The following is a 21035-nucleotide window of genomic DNA, read 5'->3' on the forward strand; positions in this document are numbered from 1 at the left end:
TTAAGCATTCTACTTAAAAAAAAATCAATCTGTTAACAGAACTAGGGAATTAGTGTGGAATCAGAAATACAATGAACCACTAAGACAAAATCAGAAAATAAAATTCTTGATTTAATGCAGTGTTTTGACTGTTGAAGATCTAGTACTCAGTTGGATTTTTTCAGGTTTTGATGACAGTAATGATGGAACTCAGTATACCCACATTCTTCAACCTCTGTGGTCTACAAATATGATCTAGTCCTCAGGAATTACAGAATGTAGTGAATGCCACAAAGTGGAGCAGATATTCACCATTCCAGTTATAGGAACTGTTATTAACTAATCTAGGGAACATAATGATAAGAGTAAATATTTTAGTTAGGTAATCGATTTCATTAGCTTGTCAGTTTGAACTTGGTATAGTACTTTGTAAATACTTTGTAAAGAGAGGGTTTTCTTTCATAGGAGTATGCCAATTGAAAATGTTAATTAATACCCAGAAAATAAGTGTTTAAACTCTTATTACCAAAGAAAATAATGATTAGTTAATTGGTTTCTAGGAAAACATACAATTTCCAAGTGTATGACATTAGTCTTTGTCATTCTTCTACTTTCCTTTCTGTAACTTTCCTCCTGACATCTCTTCCGTAAATGCTTAATTACATTCTGCAGGTTGTGTGTCTTTGGAGTAGGGGCTTCATTGTTCTGACATTTTTATTTTGCTAGTTTTCATTTTATTTTAATTAAATAAAATTTTTCTTACATATTTGAAATGTCTGTATTTCGGGCTGAAAGGTAGCAGGTTAAAAAGATTTCAGTTGTAGAAGTTCTGTTATTGCTGGAAATAAAGATTTAAAGCTTCCATTCAGTTTTTTAGCTAAAAGAAAGATAGAATTATAAATATTTTTTGTAAGATTTACAAAATGAATTAGTAAATTGCAATAGTATCAACACTTAGGAAAATAATTCTTTTTCAGGAAGATTTAGTTGCTTAATCTTGGTGTATTGCAAGGTCTGATCTGCATGGATTTATGATGTAAATAAGATATAGACTATTCAATTAAATCTTGGCCAGTATCTGATAAATGCAGATGATTCTATAATTTTATCTTTCTAGTTTTTATCCATAATTGACCAAAATTCTATATTGCATGGCTGCTTTACAGTAAGTCTATGTAGTTCTTAGTGTAGAATTGATTAGTGAAGACAGTTGTTTGATTTCTTTGTATAGAATGTTATGTTACAGTATTCATGAGCTTAATTTTATTTTCAAATTTTCTCCAGAGTTTTGAATCATGAACAGTAAGAGGAAAATCTTTCTTTTATGACATTGAGAGGAGGGTTTAGGGGTTTATACTACCAAATCATTGCCTTGTAATTATATAGATAATGAGACGAATTGCTTTTATGTGGTCAGCTTTTTCTGATGCATACCTTAGTTTTCATGACTTCTAAAGGTTTCTTGTTGAACCATATGAAGGTGCTATTTCTGTAAGCATGAACATGGTCAAATGTTGGCAATTACATGAGATTTAATTTAATATATGAATGTATTTATTTCCCACACTAGGAGAACTAGAGGAGATATTGAATGGTAAAGTATTTTGAAAATTACAAGCATTTTATTATGTTATCTTTATTTTTTTTTTTCCAGAAAAAGCTGTAATTCTTTAAAGAAGCACATTCACTAGAAAGTTTAGTTTTCTGCTTTGTGTCACCCTGAATAGAACTCACTGTCCCCTTCCCTTTGAAAGGAGAGCCAGCTATACTATGACCCCTCCACCGGGATCTACTACTACTGTGACGTGGAAAGCGGCCGCTACCAGTTTCATTCTCGAGTGCATCTGCAGCCTTATCAGACTCCCGGCACCAAACACGGTAAAGACAGGAAACTGAAGAAGAGAAGGAAGGATCCAGACTCTTCTGCAGCAAGTGAAGAAAAGGTAATGTCATCATAATTTTTAAAACTTATACAGTGGTGCTATGGTTAAGCCAATTTTTTTTTTTACATTCTACTTTATTTACTTGGCTGCTCTGGGTCTTTTTGTGGTTTTGTGCAGGCTCTTTATCACGGTGTGTGGGCTTCTCTGATTGTAGTGCCCAGGCTTAGCTGGCCGGCAACATATGGAATCTTAGTTCCTCCAGCAGGGATAGAACCCGTGTCCCCTGCTTTGGAAGCTGAATTCCTAACCACTAGACCACCAGGAAAGTCCCAAAAATTTTTGATGAAACTGAAAATCATTTAGTAACTCTGCTTTTTTTAAAAAATTTAATTAGACTATATTTGCTCTACAGTGTTGTGTTAGCTTCTGGTGTACAAGCCAAGTCATTTGGCCACAAATGTGCGTGTCTCCTCTGCCTTGGATTTCCTTCCCGTTTAGGTCACCACAGAGCACTGAGTAGGGTTCCCTGTGCGATAACAGTTGGCTCTATACAGATTAATTATCTATTTTATACATAGTAGTGTGTATATGACTTCCTGGTGGTGCAATGGGAAGCACTCTACCTGCTAATGCTAGAGACACAGGAGACGCAAATTCAGTCCCTGGTTCGAGAAGATCCCCTGGCGTAGGAAACGGTAACCCACCCCAGTATTCTAGCCTGGAGAATCCCATGGACAGAGAAGCCTGGTGGGCTACAGTCCACGGGGTCACAAAGAGTCGGACACGACCGAGCACCTGAGCACACGCATACAGTGTGTACATTCCAGTCCCAATCTCCCTGTCCACCCTACCCAGTAAGTCTGCATTTTAAATGTAGCCTTTAATTGGAATATTATATCATTATAATATTATTATAATAACAAGATACCAGAATCTTATCAATCAAGAAACTTTTACAGGGGGCAAACATGGACTTTTTTATTTTTTTTTAACAAATTCTCAGTTACTAGAAGTAGAAAAAAATTTTTTTCTTCTTTTCAGCCTGAAATAAGCCTTCTTTTATAGACCACTGAAAAAAATTTTTAACGTTTGGAGCAGGTAGATATAGGGCAGATGAAGTACTCTGGTGTGCTGTAATTTGGAAGAGGACCATTCAGAGCATCTGTTGATGAGCTAATGTCAGTGTACAACTCACAACAGAAGAAAAACAGTTTATAAGCAGCTGTGGGTAAAAGTTCAGCATTCTTAGTTATGTTGAGCAGTTACTTATGTTAGGAAACTTAAGAAAAAAGTCCACTGCTAGCAAATATAGGATATATGTATATTTATTAGTTTAAATTGGTATCTTTTGGGAAAATAGGTTGCTTGCTTGCATGTGTGCTCAGTCATGTCCGGCTCTTTGTGACCCATGTCTGTTTCTATTTTGTAAGTAAGTTTATTTGTGTCATGTTTTAGATTCCATGTATAGGTAATTTATAGAATACTTGTCTTTTTCTGATCATCTTCATTTAGGATGATGATCTCTAGTTGTATCCACGTTGCTGCAAATGGCGTGATCCTTTTTTATGGCTGAGTAGTAGTCTGTTGTGTATATATACCACCTCTTTATCAGTTGATCTGTCTGTGAACTTTTAGATTGCTTCTGTGTCTTGGCTGTTATAAACAGTGCTGCTGTGAATATTGGTGTCCGTGTGTCTTTGAATTCATTTTCTCTGGATATCTGCCCAGGAGTAGGATTGATGGACCACATGGAACTCTCTGTGTGCATGCTCAGTCTTGTGCACATACTCCATCGTGTCCCACTCTCTGCAACCCCGTGGACTGCGGCCCACCAGGCTCCTCTGTCCATGGGATTCCCCAGGCAGGAATGCTGGAGTGGGTTGCCAGTTCCTTCTCCAGGGGATCTTCCCAACCCAGGGATCCAACCCATGTCTCCTACATTAGCAAGTGGATTCTTGACCACTGAGCCACCTTGGAAGCCCAGTGTAACTCTATTTTTAGCATTTTAAGGAACTTCCATACTATTTTCTAATAGTGGCTGCACAATTTATATTCCCATCAACAGTATAAGAGGGTTCTCTTTTCTCCACATCATCTCTAGCATTTATTATTTGTAGACTTTTTAATCATGGCCATTCTGAACAGTGTAGGATATTACTTCATTGTAGTTTTGATTTGCATTTCTCTAATAATTAGCAAAGAAGCATCTTTTCATGGACTTTTTGGCTATCAGTATGTTTTCTTTGGAGAAATGTCTGTTTAGGTCTTCTGCCCAGTTTTTTGACTGTGTTATTTGTTTTTCTTTTCTCACGGAGTTGTATGAGCTGTTTATGTATTTTGGAAATTGTCATTAGTCACATCGTTTGTGAAGATTTTCTCCCAGTCTGTAGGTTGTCTTGTTGTTCATTTATAGTTTAGTTTGCTGTGCAAAAAGCATGTAAGTTTGATTAGATCCCCTTTGTTTATATTTCTGTTGCTTTGAAACACTGATATATGAAAACATTGCTACTATTTATGTCAAAGAATATTTTATCTATGTTCTCTTCTAAGAGTTTTGTGGTATCATGTCTTAATATTTAAGTCTTTAAGGCCATTGTGAGTTTATTTTTGGGTAGGCTATGAGGGAATGTTCTAACTCTACTGATTTTTATATGTGGCTGTCAGCTTTCCCAACATCAGTTGCTAAAGAGACTGCCTTTTCTCCATTGTATATTCTTTCCTCCTCTGTTACATTTAAGTCTTTAATCTATTTTGAGTTTATTTTTGTGTATGGTGTGAGAAAATGGTCCAGTTTCACTTTTTTGCATTTAGCTGTTTAGTTTTTCCAACACCATTTACTGAAGAGGCCGTCTTTTCCCGTTGTATATTCTTGCCTCCCTTGTCATAGATGAGTTGCCGTGTAAATGTGAGTGTTTTCTGGGTTCTGTTCTGTTATGTAGATCTGTGTGTCTTCTTTTGTGCTGGTACCATACTGTTGATTATTGTAGCTTTGTGGTGTAGTTTGAAATTAGAGTGCAAGGTACCTCCAGCTCTGTTCTTCTTTCTTAAGATTGTTTTGGCTATTTGGGTTCTTTTTTTGTTTCCCTACAAATTACAGAATTTTTCTAATTCTATGAAAAACACCATTGGAATTTGATAGGGACTGCATTAAGTATGTAGACTGCTTTGGATACAGTGTTAATTCCCCTAATCCATGAGCACAGTGTATCTTTCCCTTTCTTTCATCAGTATCTTAAGAGTTTTCAGAGCATGAGTCTGTTACCTCTTTGGTTTGATTTATTCCTAGGTATTTCATTCTTTTTATGCAATTATAAATGTGATTGTTTTCTTAATTTCTCTTGTAGTTTGTTGTTAAGTATATAAAAATACAGCAGGTTTCTGTATTTTTGTATATTTGTATTCTGGAGCTTGACTGAATTCATATTAGTTCTCATAGTCTTTGGTAATCTCTTTAGGATTTCTATTTATTGTATCATGTCACCTGCAAACAGTGACAGTTTAACTTCTTTTCTAGTTTGGATTCCTTTTCTTTCTTTTTCTTGCCTGTTTTCTGTGGCAAGGACTTCCAGTATTGTGCTGAATAAATGTGGCAAGTGTGACACCTGTCTTGTGCCTGATCTCAGAGAAAAGGCTTCAGCTTTTCACCTTTGAGTATGATGTTGGATATGGGTTTGTCATGTGTATGTGTGTGTGCTAAGTAGTTTAAGTCGTGTCTGCCTCTTTGTGACCCAATGGACTACAGCCCACCAGGCTCCTCTGTCCATGGGATCCTCAGGCAGGAATACTGGAGTGGGTTGCCATGCCCTCCGCCGGGGTGGGTTTGTTATATATGACCTTTATTATGTTGAAGTATGTTTCCTTTGTATCTACTTTGTTTAGTTTATCATAAGTTGATGTTGAATTTTGTCAAAACCTTTTTCTGTATCTGTTGAGAGATTTATATGATTTTTATTGTTCAGTGTGTTAGTGTGGTGTATCATGTTGATTGATTTGTGGGTATTGAACTATCCTTGCATTCCTGGGATAAATCACATTTGATCATGGTGTATGGTCTTTTAATGTACTGTTGGATTTGGTTTGCTAGTATTTTTACATCTGTGTTCATCAGTGATTTGGGCTGAAATTTTATTTTATTTGTGGTGTGTTTGGTTTTCGTGTCAGGCTGATGCTGGCTTTATAGAATGAGTTCAAAATGTTCCTTCCCCTTTAACTTCTCAGAATAATTTAAGAAAGACAGGTTTGTTAGTTCAGTAGTTCAGTTCAGCTCAGTCGTGTCTGACTCTTTGCGACCCCATGAACTGCAGCATGCCGAGCTTCCCTGTCCACCACCAACTCGCCGAGCCTGCTGAAGCTTATGTCCATCAAGTCGGTGATGCCATCCAACCATCTCATCCTCTGTCATCCCCGTCTCCTCCCGCCTTTGATCTTTCCCAGCCTCAGGGTCTCTTCCAGTGAGTCAGTTCTTCACATCAGGTGGCTAAAGTATTGGAGTTTCAGCTTCAGCATTAGTCCTTCCAGTGAATATTCAGGATTGATTTCCTTTAGGATGGACTGGTTGGATTTCCTTGCAGCCCAAGGGACTCTCAAGAGTCTTCTCCAACGCCACAGTTCAAAAGCATCAATTCTTCGGCGTTCAACCTTCTTTGTGGTCCAACTCTCACATTCATATATGACTACTGGAAAAATCATATCTTTGACTAGACGGACCTTTGTCAGCAAAGTAATGTCTCTGCTTTTTAATATGCTGTCTAGATTGGTCATAGCTTTTCTTCCAAGGAACCAGCATCTTTTAATTTCACAACTGCAGTTACCATCTGCAGTGATTTTGGAGCCCTCAAAAATAAAGTCTGTCACTGTTTCCATTGTTTGCCCATCTATTTGCCATGAAGTGGTGGGACCAGATGCCATGATCTTCGTTTTTTGCATGTTGAGTTTTAAGCCAGCTTTTTCACTCTCGTCTTTTTCACTTTCATCAAGAGGCTTCTCAGTTCCTCTTCACTTTCTGCCATGGGGGTGGTGTCATCTGCATATCTGAGGTTATTGATAATTCTCCCGGCAGTTTTAATTCCAGCTTGTGCTTTATCCAGCCCGGCATTTCTCATGATGTACTCATTACATGTAAGTTAAATAAGTAGGGTGACAATATACAGCCTTGATGTATTCCTTTCCCAACTTGGAACCAGTCCGTTGTTCCATGTCTGGTTTTAACTGTTGCTTCTTGACCTGCATACAGATTTCTCAGGAGGCAGGTTAGGTGGTCTGGTATTCCCATCTCTTTAAGGGTTTTCCACAGTTTGTCACGATCCACATAGTCCAAGGCTTTGGTGTAGTCAGTAAAGCAGAAGTATGTTTTTCTGGAACTCTCTTGCTTTTTGGGTGATCCAACAGATGTTGGCAATTTGATCTCCCTTTGCTGTGCCTTTTCTAAATCCAGCTTGAACATCTGGAAGTTCTCAGTTCACGTACCGTTGAAGCCTGGCTTGGAGAATTTTGAGCATTACTTTGCTAGTTTGTGAGAAGAGTGCAGTTGTGCGGTAGTTTGAGCATTCTTTGGCGTTGCCTTTCTTTGGGATTGGAATGAAAACTGACCTTTTCCAGTCCTGTGGCCACTGCTGAGTTTTCCGAATTTGCTCACACATGGAGTGCAGCACTTGCACAGCCTCATCTTTTATGTTTGTTAACTATTCCCTCAGTGTTTGGTAGAATTCACTTGTGAGGTCATCTGGTCCTGGATTTTTATTATTTATGAGTTTTTTGATTATTGAATCATTTTCATTTCTGGTAAATGGTTCATTGATATTTTTTATATTATCCTGATTCAGTCTTGGGAGACTGTTTTTCAGGATTTATCCATTTTTTTCTGAGTTGTCCATTTTATTGGCATATAGTTGTTCATAGTAAACTCTTACTCTTTTTATTTCTGCAATATCAGTTATAACTTCTCTTTGATTTCTGATTTTATTTATTTGGGTCCTGTTTGATGATGAGTCTGTCTAAAAGCTTAGCAATTTTGTTTATTTTTTCAAAGAACCAGCTCTTAGTTTCACTGATCTTTTTTCTTTTTTTAGTCTCTGTATCCTTTCTTTCTTCCTTCTTCTTTTTTTCTTTTTGTCTGTACCTTGCAGCTTGCAGTATCTGAGTTCCCCAACCAAGATTAAACCTGTGCCCCTCTGCAGTGAAAGCAAGGAGTCCTAACCACTGGACCTCCCAGGAATTTCTTGTATCATTTATTTCTGTTCTGACCTTTATTGTTTCTTCTCTTAACTTTGGATTTTTTCCTTCTTTTTCTGGATCCTTCAGCTGTAAGGTTAGATTGTGTTTTTTTTGGAATTTTTCTTATTCTGAGTTAGGCTTGTGTTGCTCTTAACTTCTTAGAACTACTTTTGCCTCATCCCATGGATTTTAGATAATTATACTAACATTTTCATTTGTCTCCAGTTATTTTTTCAGATCTCCTTTTTGAGTTCACTAGTGACCAGTTGCTTGTGAAGTAGCTTGTTGTTTAGACTCTTATGTGTTTTTTGCAATTTATTTCTTATAGTGGGTTTCTAGTCTTTCACTGTTGTGATTGGAAAAGCTGCCTAATAATTCAGTCTTAAATTTCTTTATTTGAAATTGAAGTATAATTGATTTACAGGGTTGTGCTAATTTCTGCTGTACAGAAAAGTGACTCAGTTATACACACATATATATTCTTTTTTTAAAATATTCTTTTCCATAGTGGTTTATCCCAGGAGACTAGATGTAGTTCCCTGTGCTATATGGTAAGCCTTTGTTTATCTGTTTTGGATGTAGTAACTTGCATCTACTAACTCCAGACTCCCAGTTCATCCCTTTCCCTCCCTCTCTCCCCTTTGGCAACCACAAGGGTGTTCTCTGTGCTGCGAGTCTGTTTCTGTTTTGTAAATAGGTTCACTTGTGCCATATTTTAGATTCCACATGTAAGTGATAGCATATGATATTTGTGTTCCTCTTTCTGACTGACTTCACTTAGTGTGATAATCTCTAGTCGCAACTCAAGCCTTAGTTGCTTGAGGCTTGTTTTGTAGCCTAGCGTGTCATCATCTTAAAGAATGTTCCATCTTCACTTGAAATGAATGTGTCTCCTGCTGCTTTTGGATAGAATGCTTTCTCTGTATCTGTTAGATTCGTTTAGTCACATGTATCATTTAAGGGAAGTATTGCTTTACTGATTTTCTGTCTAGATGATCTGCCCATTGATATAAATGGAGTGTTAAAGTCCTCTACTATTATTGTCAGTTTCTGCCTTTATGTTTTTTAGTATTTCCTTTATGTACTTAGTAGGTGCTTCTATGTTGGGTACCTAGATATTTATATATACAGTTTTTATATCTCCTTGTTGGCTTGATCCCTTTAGCATATAAAATACGCTTCTTTGTCTCTTTTTGCTGTTTGTTTTGTCTAAGTATTGCTCCCCCAGTTTTATTTTCATTTGTATGGGATACCTTTTTTCTGTCCCCTGATTTTCAGTCAGTGTGTATCTTTAGATCTGAAGTAAATCTCTTTCAGGCAGCATATATGTGGGTGTTTTTTTTTTTTTTTTTAATCCATTCAGCCACTCTTGTGTCTTTTAATTGGAGCTTTTAGTCCATTTACTTTTGAAGTAATTATTGATAGGTATATTTGTATTGCTATTTTGTTGATTGTTTTGAAGGGGGGTTGTATTTCTCTTTTGGCTCTGTTTTCTTTTGCTCCCTTCCCCTGTGATTTGATGACTGCCTTTAGTGCTATGTTTGGATTCCTTTCCTTTCTGTGTATCTATTACTGATTTTTGGTTTTTGGTAACCATCAGAGTCATTCACATTTGACAGCCTGTGTAGATGTGATTGGAGTTTCCCAGGTGGCACTAGTGGTAAAGAACCCGCCCCACCTACCAGTGCATAAGACATACGAGACCTGGGTTTGATCGCTGGGACTTGAAGATCCCCTGGAGGAGGGCATGGCAACCCACTCTGGTTGCCTGGAAAATCCCATGAACAGAGGCGCCTGCAGGGCTACAGTCCATAGGGTCGCAAAGAGTTAGACATGACTAAAGCAACTTAGTATGGTGCAACAGCACATATATGTGGTTATTTTAAGTTGACGATTTAAGCTTGAATGCATCCTAACTGCTTTCCATTTTTACTGTCCTTGCCCCCTGTATCTGATGTTTTTGTGGTCATATTTTATGGTTTTGTTTTGTTTATCCCTTAACTGCCTATGTGGCTATAGATGATTTTACTACTTTTGTCTTTTAGTCTTTCTACTGGCTTTATCAGTTGTTGATCTGCTGCCTTTACTGTACGATGGCTTTTACCAATGAGATTCTTCCCTTCCTAAGTTTCATATTTCTAGATGTGCTTCTTTGTTTTCTACGTAGAGAAGTCCCTTTAATATTTCTGGTAAAGCTCTTTTAGTGATGCTGAACTCTTTTTACTTTTGCTTGTCTAGAAAGTTCTTTACCTTTCCTCCCAATCTGAAGGATAGCCTTTCTGGGTAGAGTGTTCTTGGTTCAGAGTTTTTTCCTTTTATCACTTTGAACATATGGTGCCATTCCCTTTTGGCCTGACTTCAGTTCTGCTGAAAAGTCAGTGATAGCCTTATGGTAGCTCCCTTGTGGATAACTAGTTGCCTTTCCCTTGTTGCTTTTAAAATTCTTTTTCTTTAATTTTTGCCATTTTAATTATATTTTGTCTTCATGTGAACTGCTTTCAGTTCTTCTTGTTTGGGACTCTGTGCTTCTTGGACCTGGATCTGTTTCCTTCCCCAGGTTGGGGAAATTTTCAGCTATGATTTCTTTACATGCGCTTTGTGGTTGGCAGTGTGCTTGATATTGTCCAGAGGCATCTTAAACTCTGCTCTTTCTTTCGTTCTCTCTTCAGGGTGAGTGATTACTACTCTTGGCCAGATTGCTGATCTCTTCCCCTGTATCATCTGATTTGTTGTTTCTTCTAGTATATTTTCAATTTCAGTTTTGTATTCTTTAGCTCTGTTTGGTTCTTCTTCTTATTTTCTAACTTCTGAAATTTTATGTTCATTCATTCTTCTTTTGAGTTTAGTGGGCATCTTTATGATCATCACCTTGAATTTTTTGTCCAGTAGATTGCTTATCTCCATTTTTTCTCTCTCTTTTTTTTTTTTTTTGCTGTGATTTGACTAGATTTTAATTGTATTTTTTGAAGTATGGGAACGTCTTATAAAATAGTGGAAAAATCTTTTTTAAACATATATTTTGGAAGAATGTTCTTTTTCTGAGGTTTTGTCTTGTTGAGAACATATTCCTCTGTCTCCTCACTGTTCTATTCACTGTATTTATTTCTGTGTGTTAGGTAGACATCAAGGTAGGTAGGTTGATTATGCTTCCCATCTTGGAGAAGTGGCCTTCTTTAGTAGACCCCCTCTGGGCCCCAAGCAGCACATGCCCTTCTGGTCACCAGAACGTTTTACTCGGGGGATGTTCCCTGTGTGGGCTGTGTACATCCTTCTGTTGTGGTGAGACTGGTGACTGGGGGAGCGCTGGAAGGCAGGGCTGGCCCTTGCCCTGGTTGGCTGTGAGGTCCTGCCTCGCATGGTGATTGCAGGCCCAGTCGAGAGAAGGGTAGCTTCCTGTGAAGCTGACTGCATGACTAGGGGGTTCAAGGCTGTTCCTGGCCCGTTGGACTAGTTCCTGCGTGGCTCTCTTTTGGAAAGCCAGGGGCTTGTGCCAGCCAGCAGGTGGGCAGGGCGGGGCTGCCAGCACTAATATATCAGAAGAAAGATTCCAGAATAATGTTGTTCCAGTGCCACTGTTACTGGGGGTAGAACAGATTCCCCAAAATAGCTGACCCAGGCTCTTTTCCAACTACTACCTCTCTGTTGAGGCTTAGAACATGTGACATCTTTTTTTTTTTTTTTCATTTATTTTTATTAGTTGGAGGCTAATTACTTTACATTATTGTAGTGGTTTTTGTCATACATTGACATGAATCAGCCATGGATTTACATGTATTCTTACATGTGCCCTTAAGAGCTGAATCTTGTTCCTATATCTCTCCAATTCTCCTGAACATAAGCTCTGTTAGTTTTTCAAAGCTGTATATTCTAGGGTCTTTTCTTTCCAGTTCAGGATCCCAGGCTGGGGAACCCCATTTGGGCCTCAGACTCCTCACTCCTTGGGAAGAACCTCTGTGCTTGTGATATCCCTTCCACTTGTGGGTTGCCAACATAGGGGTATGGGTCTTCACCTCTCCTACCCATCTTGTGTGGTTCCTTCTTTATGTCTTTAGTTGTGGGAAATCTTTTCTGCTAGTGTTCAGGTAGGTCATTCTCATAGATAGTTGCTCTGTAAGTACTTGTAATTTTGGTGTGTCCATGGAGAAGATGAGTTCAGTGTCTTCCCACTTCACCATCTTGGCCACCTCCCCCCTATTCTTGAAATTTTATCTCAATTCTCTGTTTGATTTGTTTTTATTTCTCTATTATTTTCACTTACAGTACCTAAGAATTGAAAAGTAAGTAAGAAAAATGCCAAAAATTATTTTTCTTTTTTTTTTCCAAGACCTCTGTGTTAGTGACTCCTACCTATTACTAGTCATTGAACTGTTTGAAAGGATATGTTAATGAAACTAGTTCTCCCAGCAAAGCAAAGAATATATAGGGTCCTCAGATGACCTTTTCTGATAAACTAGATGATGAAATTTGATAGCATTCTGTGAGATTTTGGTCCAGTTTAGCTCTCATAACCATTCATCTTTACCATCCTTCTGTAAAAATATGTTAATTTAGGACAAGGACTTAAGAAAAATACTAATAAAAATTTTGAATTCCCCAAGGATTATAAAGGTAGTGTGTCGCATGGGAGGAAACCAGTTTTAGGACATCCTTATCCTTTTCTTGAGTTTTAATGTATTCTTGGGCCTCACTTTTTGAAAGTGCAGAGTATACGGAAGGAAGGAAATAGGGTGAGGAGATTAGAGTAATAATTTGAAATATGCATATATGCCTGATGTAGGCCCTGGGCATTTCTTTTATCTTAATGGATATTTATCTAACATTTGAGACTGACAGTTTTAAAAAGCATTACCTATTTCTATTTTGCTCATTTTCCTCTACATGTGTTGTCCTATAAACAATAATAATGAAATATATAATACTGGATATTTGGAAATATATTGGAAAATATTGGAAACTGCTTTTCTTTTAAGCATGTATAGATCAGGAAGTTTCTTGGCTATAGTTTACAGTGGTCTTTAAAGTTCCTCATAGCTTTTCAGGAACTTGCTCTTGTTATTGTTCTTGGTGAATTTGTGTTGCTGGAGATACATATAGTTTAGCATGCTGTGAATGTTTAGCCAGTCTTCAAACTGAATTTGTGCTACTATTAAAAATGTGTGTTTAGGATGCTCTCATATTTTATAAAATAACAGCAGAACATATGACTTCACCTCATCATATTGCCCTAAGGTAGAAAGAAAACTAGAGTGTGTTACAAACTACAGGAAGATAACTGCTTCTTCTAAAGTTAAAATAATAGATATGTTCATTTGTCCTAGGGTATGCCCAATATGCATGTATAATAAATAATAAAAGGCTTATGCCAGTTAAGTTGGAAGTTCAGAATAAAGAGATATAATTGACTCATCTGTACTATTTTCTCTATCATCAAACTGACTCTGTATTTTAGCAAAACTTCAGTTCTGATTTATTAGGTACATTTAGATCTTTAAATCCCTGCTGTAATTAGTGCTAACTCTTTATGTCATGTATGTTGACTTAATAATTGACTCAAAGTGTAAAAAGAAAATTCAGGTTTAGTTGTATTCTCTAGGCCTGCACTGTTCTGTCAGCTCCATGTGGCTACTGAACACTTTAAATGTAGCTAGGACACTTTACCTGGTTGAGTATAAACTATACTCAGTTTTGAAGACTTGGTACAGAAAATCCATATAAAGTATTTGTAATAATTTTTGTATTGATGAAATATCATCTTTATATATAATTAATAATATTTTGTAAGTACTGGGTTAGGTAAAGTAACAAAATGAATTTCACCAGCTTCTTTTTACCTTTTTAATGACCCTACTAGGTAATTTTAAAGCATATGTGTGTGTGTGTGTGTGTGTGTATGTGTGTATATATATATATATATATACGTATATATATATATATATATATGTATATAAAACTTGCATTTTATTTTTGACAGCATTGTTCTAGGTTCTCACATGGTCCAAGCAATATGTGATAAGGACCTGGATTGGGACAGTTAAGAAAATGATACTAGATAAGGAGAGAAAATTGGGATGAATTTCAAACATAATTTATAGCTTCAGTAATTGATTCCATGGAGTGGTCAAGGAGTTGTCAAAGACTTTTGATTTGGATAAGTGGATGGTACATCATTAAGAAAGGGAACATAATAAGAGGAAGAGGCAATAGAGATAATAGCTATTGTTATTTCACTAAACATATGTCTTCACTAATTCACTGAAACATTTAGGGTTAAACATTATAAGATGGTCATGTTTAAGATTCTTCTCTCCTGTTCCTACCTCTTTCCAGAATTTGAATTCAGAAGATCAGAAGATATCCAATACTGAACATATAAACTGCAGTGAGGGAGAAGATTTTGCAAACGTGAAAAAGAAGGCCAAAATAGACATTCATTACAAAAATAGCCCCCCCAAATATACTGTTCCAGTTAGTGCAAAGACTGTAGAATCTCCTGTTAATGAAAACATTTATACTTTGGCTTCATTTAAAGATGAGAAAATCATAGACACTGATAGTGAGCCTGAAGAAGGTGAAATTACAGACTCTCAGACCGAGGACAGTTACGATGAAGACATTACCAGTGAAGACAATGCAACTGCAGAAGATACTGAAGATGAAGGTGAGTAAATAGCCATTATTTTATGATCATTGTAAAAGCACAACACAGTAGTTAAAAGTGTTAGTAGCCCATATATTTGCCAACAAGTGAGCTGATTGTTTTAAAGAGATTATTTTAATAACATTATTAAAAATGATAACTTTGGTTATATTTACAGTAGGGTGTGAATAAATGAGTACTACTTGGATCCTAAAGTTTAACTGCATTGAATGGCCTACTTGGTAGAACAAAAAACCAAGTTACCTACTCTTTCCTAAAGTCTGTACTAAGTCTGTTTTAGTGGATTAGATATTTATTGTCCACTTTTGTAGTTGAGGGAGGGAAGGCAGTTGCCTTAAAGAGTAGGTCATGAATTCAGCTACATAGAAAAGTGAAAGTGAAGTCGCCCAGTCCTGTCCGACTCTTTGCAACCCTGTACCAAGCTCCTCCCTCCATGGGATTCTCCAGGCAAGAATACTGGAGTGGGTTGCCATTTCCTTTTCCAGGGGATCTTCCCGACCCAGGGATCGAACCTGGGTCTCCCGCATTGCAGGCAGATGCTTTAACCTCTGAGCCACCAGGGAAGCCAACATAGGTATTATGGTAAATCTGTTTGTTTTTTTTTTTACTTGAAGATATAATGACATACTTTTAAAACAGAATTTTGTATTAGTGTGTGCAAGCTTATTTTGTTCTTAATGCAGTTTCCTTTCATTTTTTTCTTAAAAGGGTAGACTCAGTTTTTCTAACTTAAAAAAAAATTCTTTTTTGGGGGGCATATTTTCAAATATCAATACCTTAAAAAAGAGAGAGTTGATTATTTTATAATTGTGATAGCTTCTCTATATCTTTAGATTGATTATTTTAAATTGCTAGTGTTGTTAAAACCTACTTATTACGTATGTCATATAGCAGAATTTGAGAAGGTTGTTTTAAACAGAAGGAAGATTTTTGATCAGTTTATTTTAGCTTTATGTATGCCTTTTACTATTCCCTGGGCATTTGTTATTTTTGAATTAATACTTACATGTTTCTTTCTTTGGCAGATGAAGAAAAAATCTGGCCCCCATGTATTAGAGTAATTGTAATTAGATCACCTGTGTTGCAGACAGGATCACTTTTTATCATTACAGCTGTAAATCCTGCTACAATTGGAAGGTAAAAATGTTTATTATTATTGTATTCTGTTTAATTTTCTTATTCCAGTTAATCATTAAGTATGCATGGTACTTGTAGAATAGACAAGAAATGATATCTTTGTCCCTCCCTCTCTCACTCAGCAAATATTCTGACACTTACCTTTTGTCATGTGCTTTTGGAAGTCAATTGCAGATATAACTTCACTGTCCCTAAAGCGGTCTGCCTACGTAAAGAGATAAAATCTTGGTGATACCTTCCACAGCGATCTCGTCACTTTCTTGGCTTTGGTATTGCATTTTTAGGCTTAAGTTACTCACTTAGACCCAGCATGACCTCCTTTGACCCTTTCCTTTACCCCTGTGGAACGCAAACCAGCTTGGTAGAGAAGTGGATTTTCATCCTGAGCAGGATACTTTCCTTTCTTCCCAGCTGGAAAGATAATGTATCTTTAATTCAGGTTTCATACAGTATCTTCATTTTGAATTCTTGGAGAATAGTATGTTCCTTTTACACATAGTAATAGAAGTGGAAACATAGTCAACAGATCTGGGCTGACATTGCTACAAAGGATATTTTGTCCTGCTGGATGTTTACTAGCCTGTGACAGATGTACCAGAGCAGGGGCCCCCAGCCCCTGGACGCGTTAGGAGTCGGGCTGCACAGCAGGAGATGAGCGCTGGGTGAGTGAGGAAAGCTCCGTCTTGTTTACGGCTGTGCCTCGCCGCTCGCAGCTCACCTCAGACGTCACTGTTTCCTGTCACCTCCAGATGGGACTGTCTAATTGCAGAGCGCCAAGCTTAGGGCTCCCACTGATTCTACATCATGGTGAATTGTATGATTATTTCATTATGTACCACAATATAATAACAATAGAAATAAAGTCCACAATAAATGTAATGCACTTGAATCATCCCAATACCCTTGTTCTGGTCTGTGGAAAACTGTCTTCCATGAAACTGGTTCCTGGTGCCAAAAAGGTTGGGGACCCTACAATTACCTTATGAAAGAGTTAAGATCATTCCGGGACCTACCTTCAAACATGAAATTTAAAGTAGCATTACAGAAACTGGGTTTAGTCTGATAGAGAGACATGCATCCTAACATTATCTTTTAAAGCAAAATTATCTTTAAAAAATTCTTTAAATATAGCATTTTAAATATGCTTCAAAAAGTATTAAAGGCATTTTAATTTTACTTAACTCTGCAGAGAAAAAGATATGGAGCATACTCTCCGAATCCCTGAAGTTGGTGTCAGTAAGGTAAGTTATTTGATTTTTCAGATACAGCCCCCTCGATGTGACTTTGTAAATAATCATTATGGCAGAAAGCTTAGGGTTTTTCAGATGAAAAAGAAAGATTAATAGTCAGTATAGTAATGGTAATGAAAGTAATGCAGGTTGTTTATTCCATTACTTGAGAAAAAAAATTCTCCATCAAAATTTGGATGAACTAAAATCATGTTTAGTTTTTAACAGTCTGGAGCAGGAGGTAGAAAATGTAGACTAAGTATTAAAGTAATACCCATTTAGCAAATATTTACTGAGTGAAGTCAGTATGCTGGATATTGTGGCAGTTCAAAAATAAATCATACGTGGATTCAAGCTACTTTAGTGCAGTTACTTTGAGTCCAGGGTATTTTTCAACTCAAGAATAATCTATCCTGTACCACTCAAGGCTTTTCCCGCTTGATTTTACCACTTTTCCTAGTTGATTTTCTAGTGGTTTCAGGAAAAAGAGCAGTTGGGTTTTTCAAAACAGAAAGAACAGAGTTGCAGCTAAAGTTATAAGGTTTAGCTATCAAAAGTCTCATTTATCTTTTTTCTTTACTACATTTTCTGTGGTTTTCTCCCTTCCCTTTTATAACTGTTATGTTTTTTTGACCTTTCACCAACCCCATTTTGTTTCTAATTAATGGATTATAATATGATTCTAAACTATGTATTTTTTGTGATTTTTGTCTTTTTGGAATGAAATTTGTTTTTTCATTGTTAGTTGAAAGTCTGATTATTTTGCTTTGTTTAGACTCACTTAGAGGGGAGGAAGTCCTTGTAATCTTAATTCAGACCAAATTATTTTGTTTTTTTACCTTCTCATGATCCTTGATTTTTCTGCCTCCAAAGAAAACCCTGTCTATAACTTAAATAACAAAGACGTCCTTCTACTTCAGTCTGAAATGGAGGTAGTTCTCTGGTGGCATTCCTGCTTTTCCTTTCTTTGAAACAAACATGTCCACTGATGGGGTAGGTAATTTGTTAGTTGTGTGAAATCAGTTTGACAGTATATATCACACATACCCAGGTATATGAAAAAGTTAAGGTCAAAAAACTCCAACATATTTCATATTAATATTAGGAGAAAAACAAACGAATATTTAACCAGTGGATAGGAGAGGACTTTCTAAGTTTAAAAAAAGAAACAAAATCACAGAAGACAAGGTAATTTTGAATAATTTGTTTTAAAGTCTTTATATTAAGAAATAAACTTAAATGGCAGTCTAAGATAATCAGATCTGGTAAAATATATATCCCTTATATTTTAAAAGCTCATACAAATTCATTTTTTTAAACCCCACTATGATACCAACAGGTAAATGAGTGAAGGACATAGATAAGTAATTCACACCAGAGGAAATATGCTTAACATGCGAAAACCATTCACATGTATTTGTAGTAATTCAAGAAATACAAATGAGACCAAAGTGTCAGTTTTCATTCATCCTGTTTATTACGTATCATTCCTATTGAGAGCATAATTTAGAAAGGTCTTTGGAATAAGGTTTCCAGTCATAAGATTTGAAATTACTTAAACTCTTTGATACAGTTTTTCTAAACAACCCAATTGAAAGAAATGTATGAAGGACATGAAGAGAAAATTTACATAAGATGAAACCCAAATGGCTAATAAATATAAGAAAAGATTTCAGCCTCACCTGTAATTGGGAAAATGCAAATTAAAACCACAGTAATGAAATTTAATTTCACACTTGATATGTTTGCAAAAGCTAAAAATTCTGACAATACAAAGTGTTATTTAAGACTGTATAAATCAATGGGAATTCTTATAGACTGGTGTTGAGAGTATAAATTGGTCCAACCACTTTGGAAAATGATATGTGTGTGCTTAGTCATGTCTGACTTTTTGCGACTCCATGGACTGTAACCCACCAGGCTCCTCTGTCCATGGGATTATCCCAACAGCAATGAGTGGGTTGCCATTTCCTACTCCAGGGGATCTTCCTGACCCAGGGATCAAACTTGCAACTCCTGCATTGGCAGATGGATTCTTTACCACTTGAGCCACCTGTGAAGCCTGGAAAATTGTGTAGCAGTATCTAATAAAGTTTGTTTGCATGTAGATGGCTTAGCAGTTTCATTCCTAAGTGTATACCCCCAGAGAAACCCTTGTATTGTCCACAGGAAGAGTGCATGGACAGGGTTGTTGATAGAAGCATTTTGAAAGATAGTAAAACCTTGGGAAAAAACCTGGCTGTTGTCATTAGAAGAATATGTATTATAATTTATGGTGCAGCCACAACTGCACTACAGCTAGATGGTATTAAGCCAAAGATGCAAGGTAAAGGAGATAAACACTGTTAGCGTACATTGTCAAAGCTCATCAGACTGTATATTTAAGACTTATGAATTTCTTGCCTATAAATTATATCTCAGTAAAAAATTTATACAGTGTGATTCCTTATTATATTAAGTTCCAAACAAAACAAAAGGAACATACAATTTTTATGAATATATACATACATGGTAAAATTATAAAGAGATGCATCACGTTTAAGTAAACATCAAACCTCTGAAAGGAAGGGTAGGGGATAGATAGATAGAGTGAGGTACACATCAGTGAATAATAATTTAAGTATCTGAGGCAAATGTAGCAAATTGTATTAAAGCTGGGTCATGTGTAGAAGTTTTTCAATATATTCTTTTACATGTTTGAAACATTTTATATTTTATTAAGTTTATATTTATGAAAATTTTTAAAAACTTTATTGAGATACAGTCTATATACAATATACAATTTACCCTTTGAAAGTACATAATTCACAGGTTTTTAGTGTATTCACAGTTGTGTAACCATCACTACAGTCAATTTTAGAACATTTTCATCACTATGAAAAGAAGTATCGTACTCAATAGTAGTCCTTCCCCATTCCTTTCTAACCTCCCACAGTCCTAGGCAACCACCAGTTTACTTTCAGTTTATGTGGATTTGCCTGTTCTTCACATTTCATGTAAATGGAATCATATATTAATAATACAGTATGTACTCTTTTGTAACTAGCTTGTACACTTAGCTTGTCTTCAAGATTCATCCATGTTGTAGCAAGTATCAGTACTTCATTTGTCTTTATTGCCAAATAATACTCCATTGTTCAGATACACTATAGTATTTTGTTTATCTATTCATCAACTGTTAGGCATTTGAATTGTTTCCATTTTTTGGTTATTAAGAATAATGCTGCTAAGTTTGTTTGGAAGTGTAGTTTTCATTTCTCTTGATACCTACCGTGGAGTAGAATTGTTGATTCATACGGTAACTCTCTGTTTAACATTTTGAGGAACTGTCAAACTTCCCCAGAAAGCAGCTGCATCATTTTATGTAACCACCATCATCTATATATTGTTTACAGAATTTTAAATATTTTTGCAGCTCTGTATCTAACATGTATTCAGTACGTGCCCAATATATGTGAGGCACTATATTATATACTAAGTGGTAAGCAAATTGTCAACTAATTGTAAGCAATAATTGTAAGCAGTACAGTGGCATTCACATATACAGTAATTTTGTATGGTTTAAGTGTTATATAAACCAGGTGCTCTGGAGCAGGAGGTAGTGATTAGTCCTGAGTATTGAAAATTTGGAAACTCTGAGAAGTTGACCTTGAATATTTCAAATCACCTTTGTATTAAAAATGTTTAATGATGTGAGCAACTATATTAGATGAAAAATTATTTCAAACTATATATAGTACAATCTCAAGAATATTATAAAAATAGAAAAGATAGGACACATACTGAGTTATTAATGGTAATTATAGGTGGAGTTAAAGGTGGGTGACTTTTTCTCCTGCAGCCTTCTTATTTCTACCAGAAGCATTGTAATTCTTTTGTATTCAGAAAAAAAAATGTATTAAGAATAATACAAGTTAAATCATCAGAGTCCACTGC

General features: G+C 36.2%; 1 protein-coding gene across 1 annotated transcript in view; it reads left to right on the forward strand.

Moving 5' to 3' along the window:
- Positions 1-21035, forward strand: part of AGGF1 (angiogenic factor with G-patch and FHA domains 1) — a 41416-nt gene that overhangs the window by 7564 nt on the left and 12817 nt on the right. Inside the window, exons 5-8 of the mRNA XM_043470706.1 lie at positions 1734-1922; positions 14403-14733; positions 15759-15870; positions 17060-17111. Of these exons, the coding sequence (XP_043326641.1) occupies positions 1734-1922; positions 14403-14733; positions 15759-15870; positions 17060-17111 (684 nt within the window). The remainder of the gene's footprint in view (positions 1-1733; positions 1923-14402; positions 14734-15758; positions 15871-17059; positions 17112-21035) is intronic.

This window comes from Cervus canadensis, chromosome 6 (assembly GCF_019320065.1).
Source record: "Cervus canadensis isolate Bull #8, Minnesota chromosome 6, ASM1932006v1, whole genome shotgun sequence".
Taxonomy (NCBI): domain Eukaryota; kingdom Metazoa; phylum Chordata; class Mammalia; order Artiodactyla; family Cervidae; genus Cervus; species Cervus canadensis.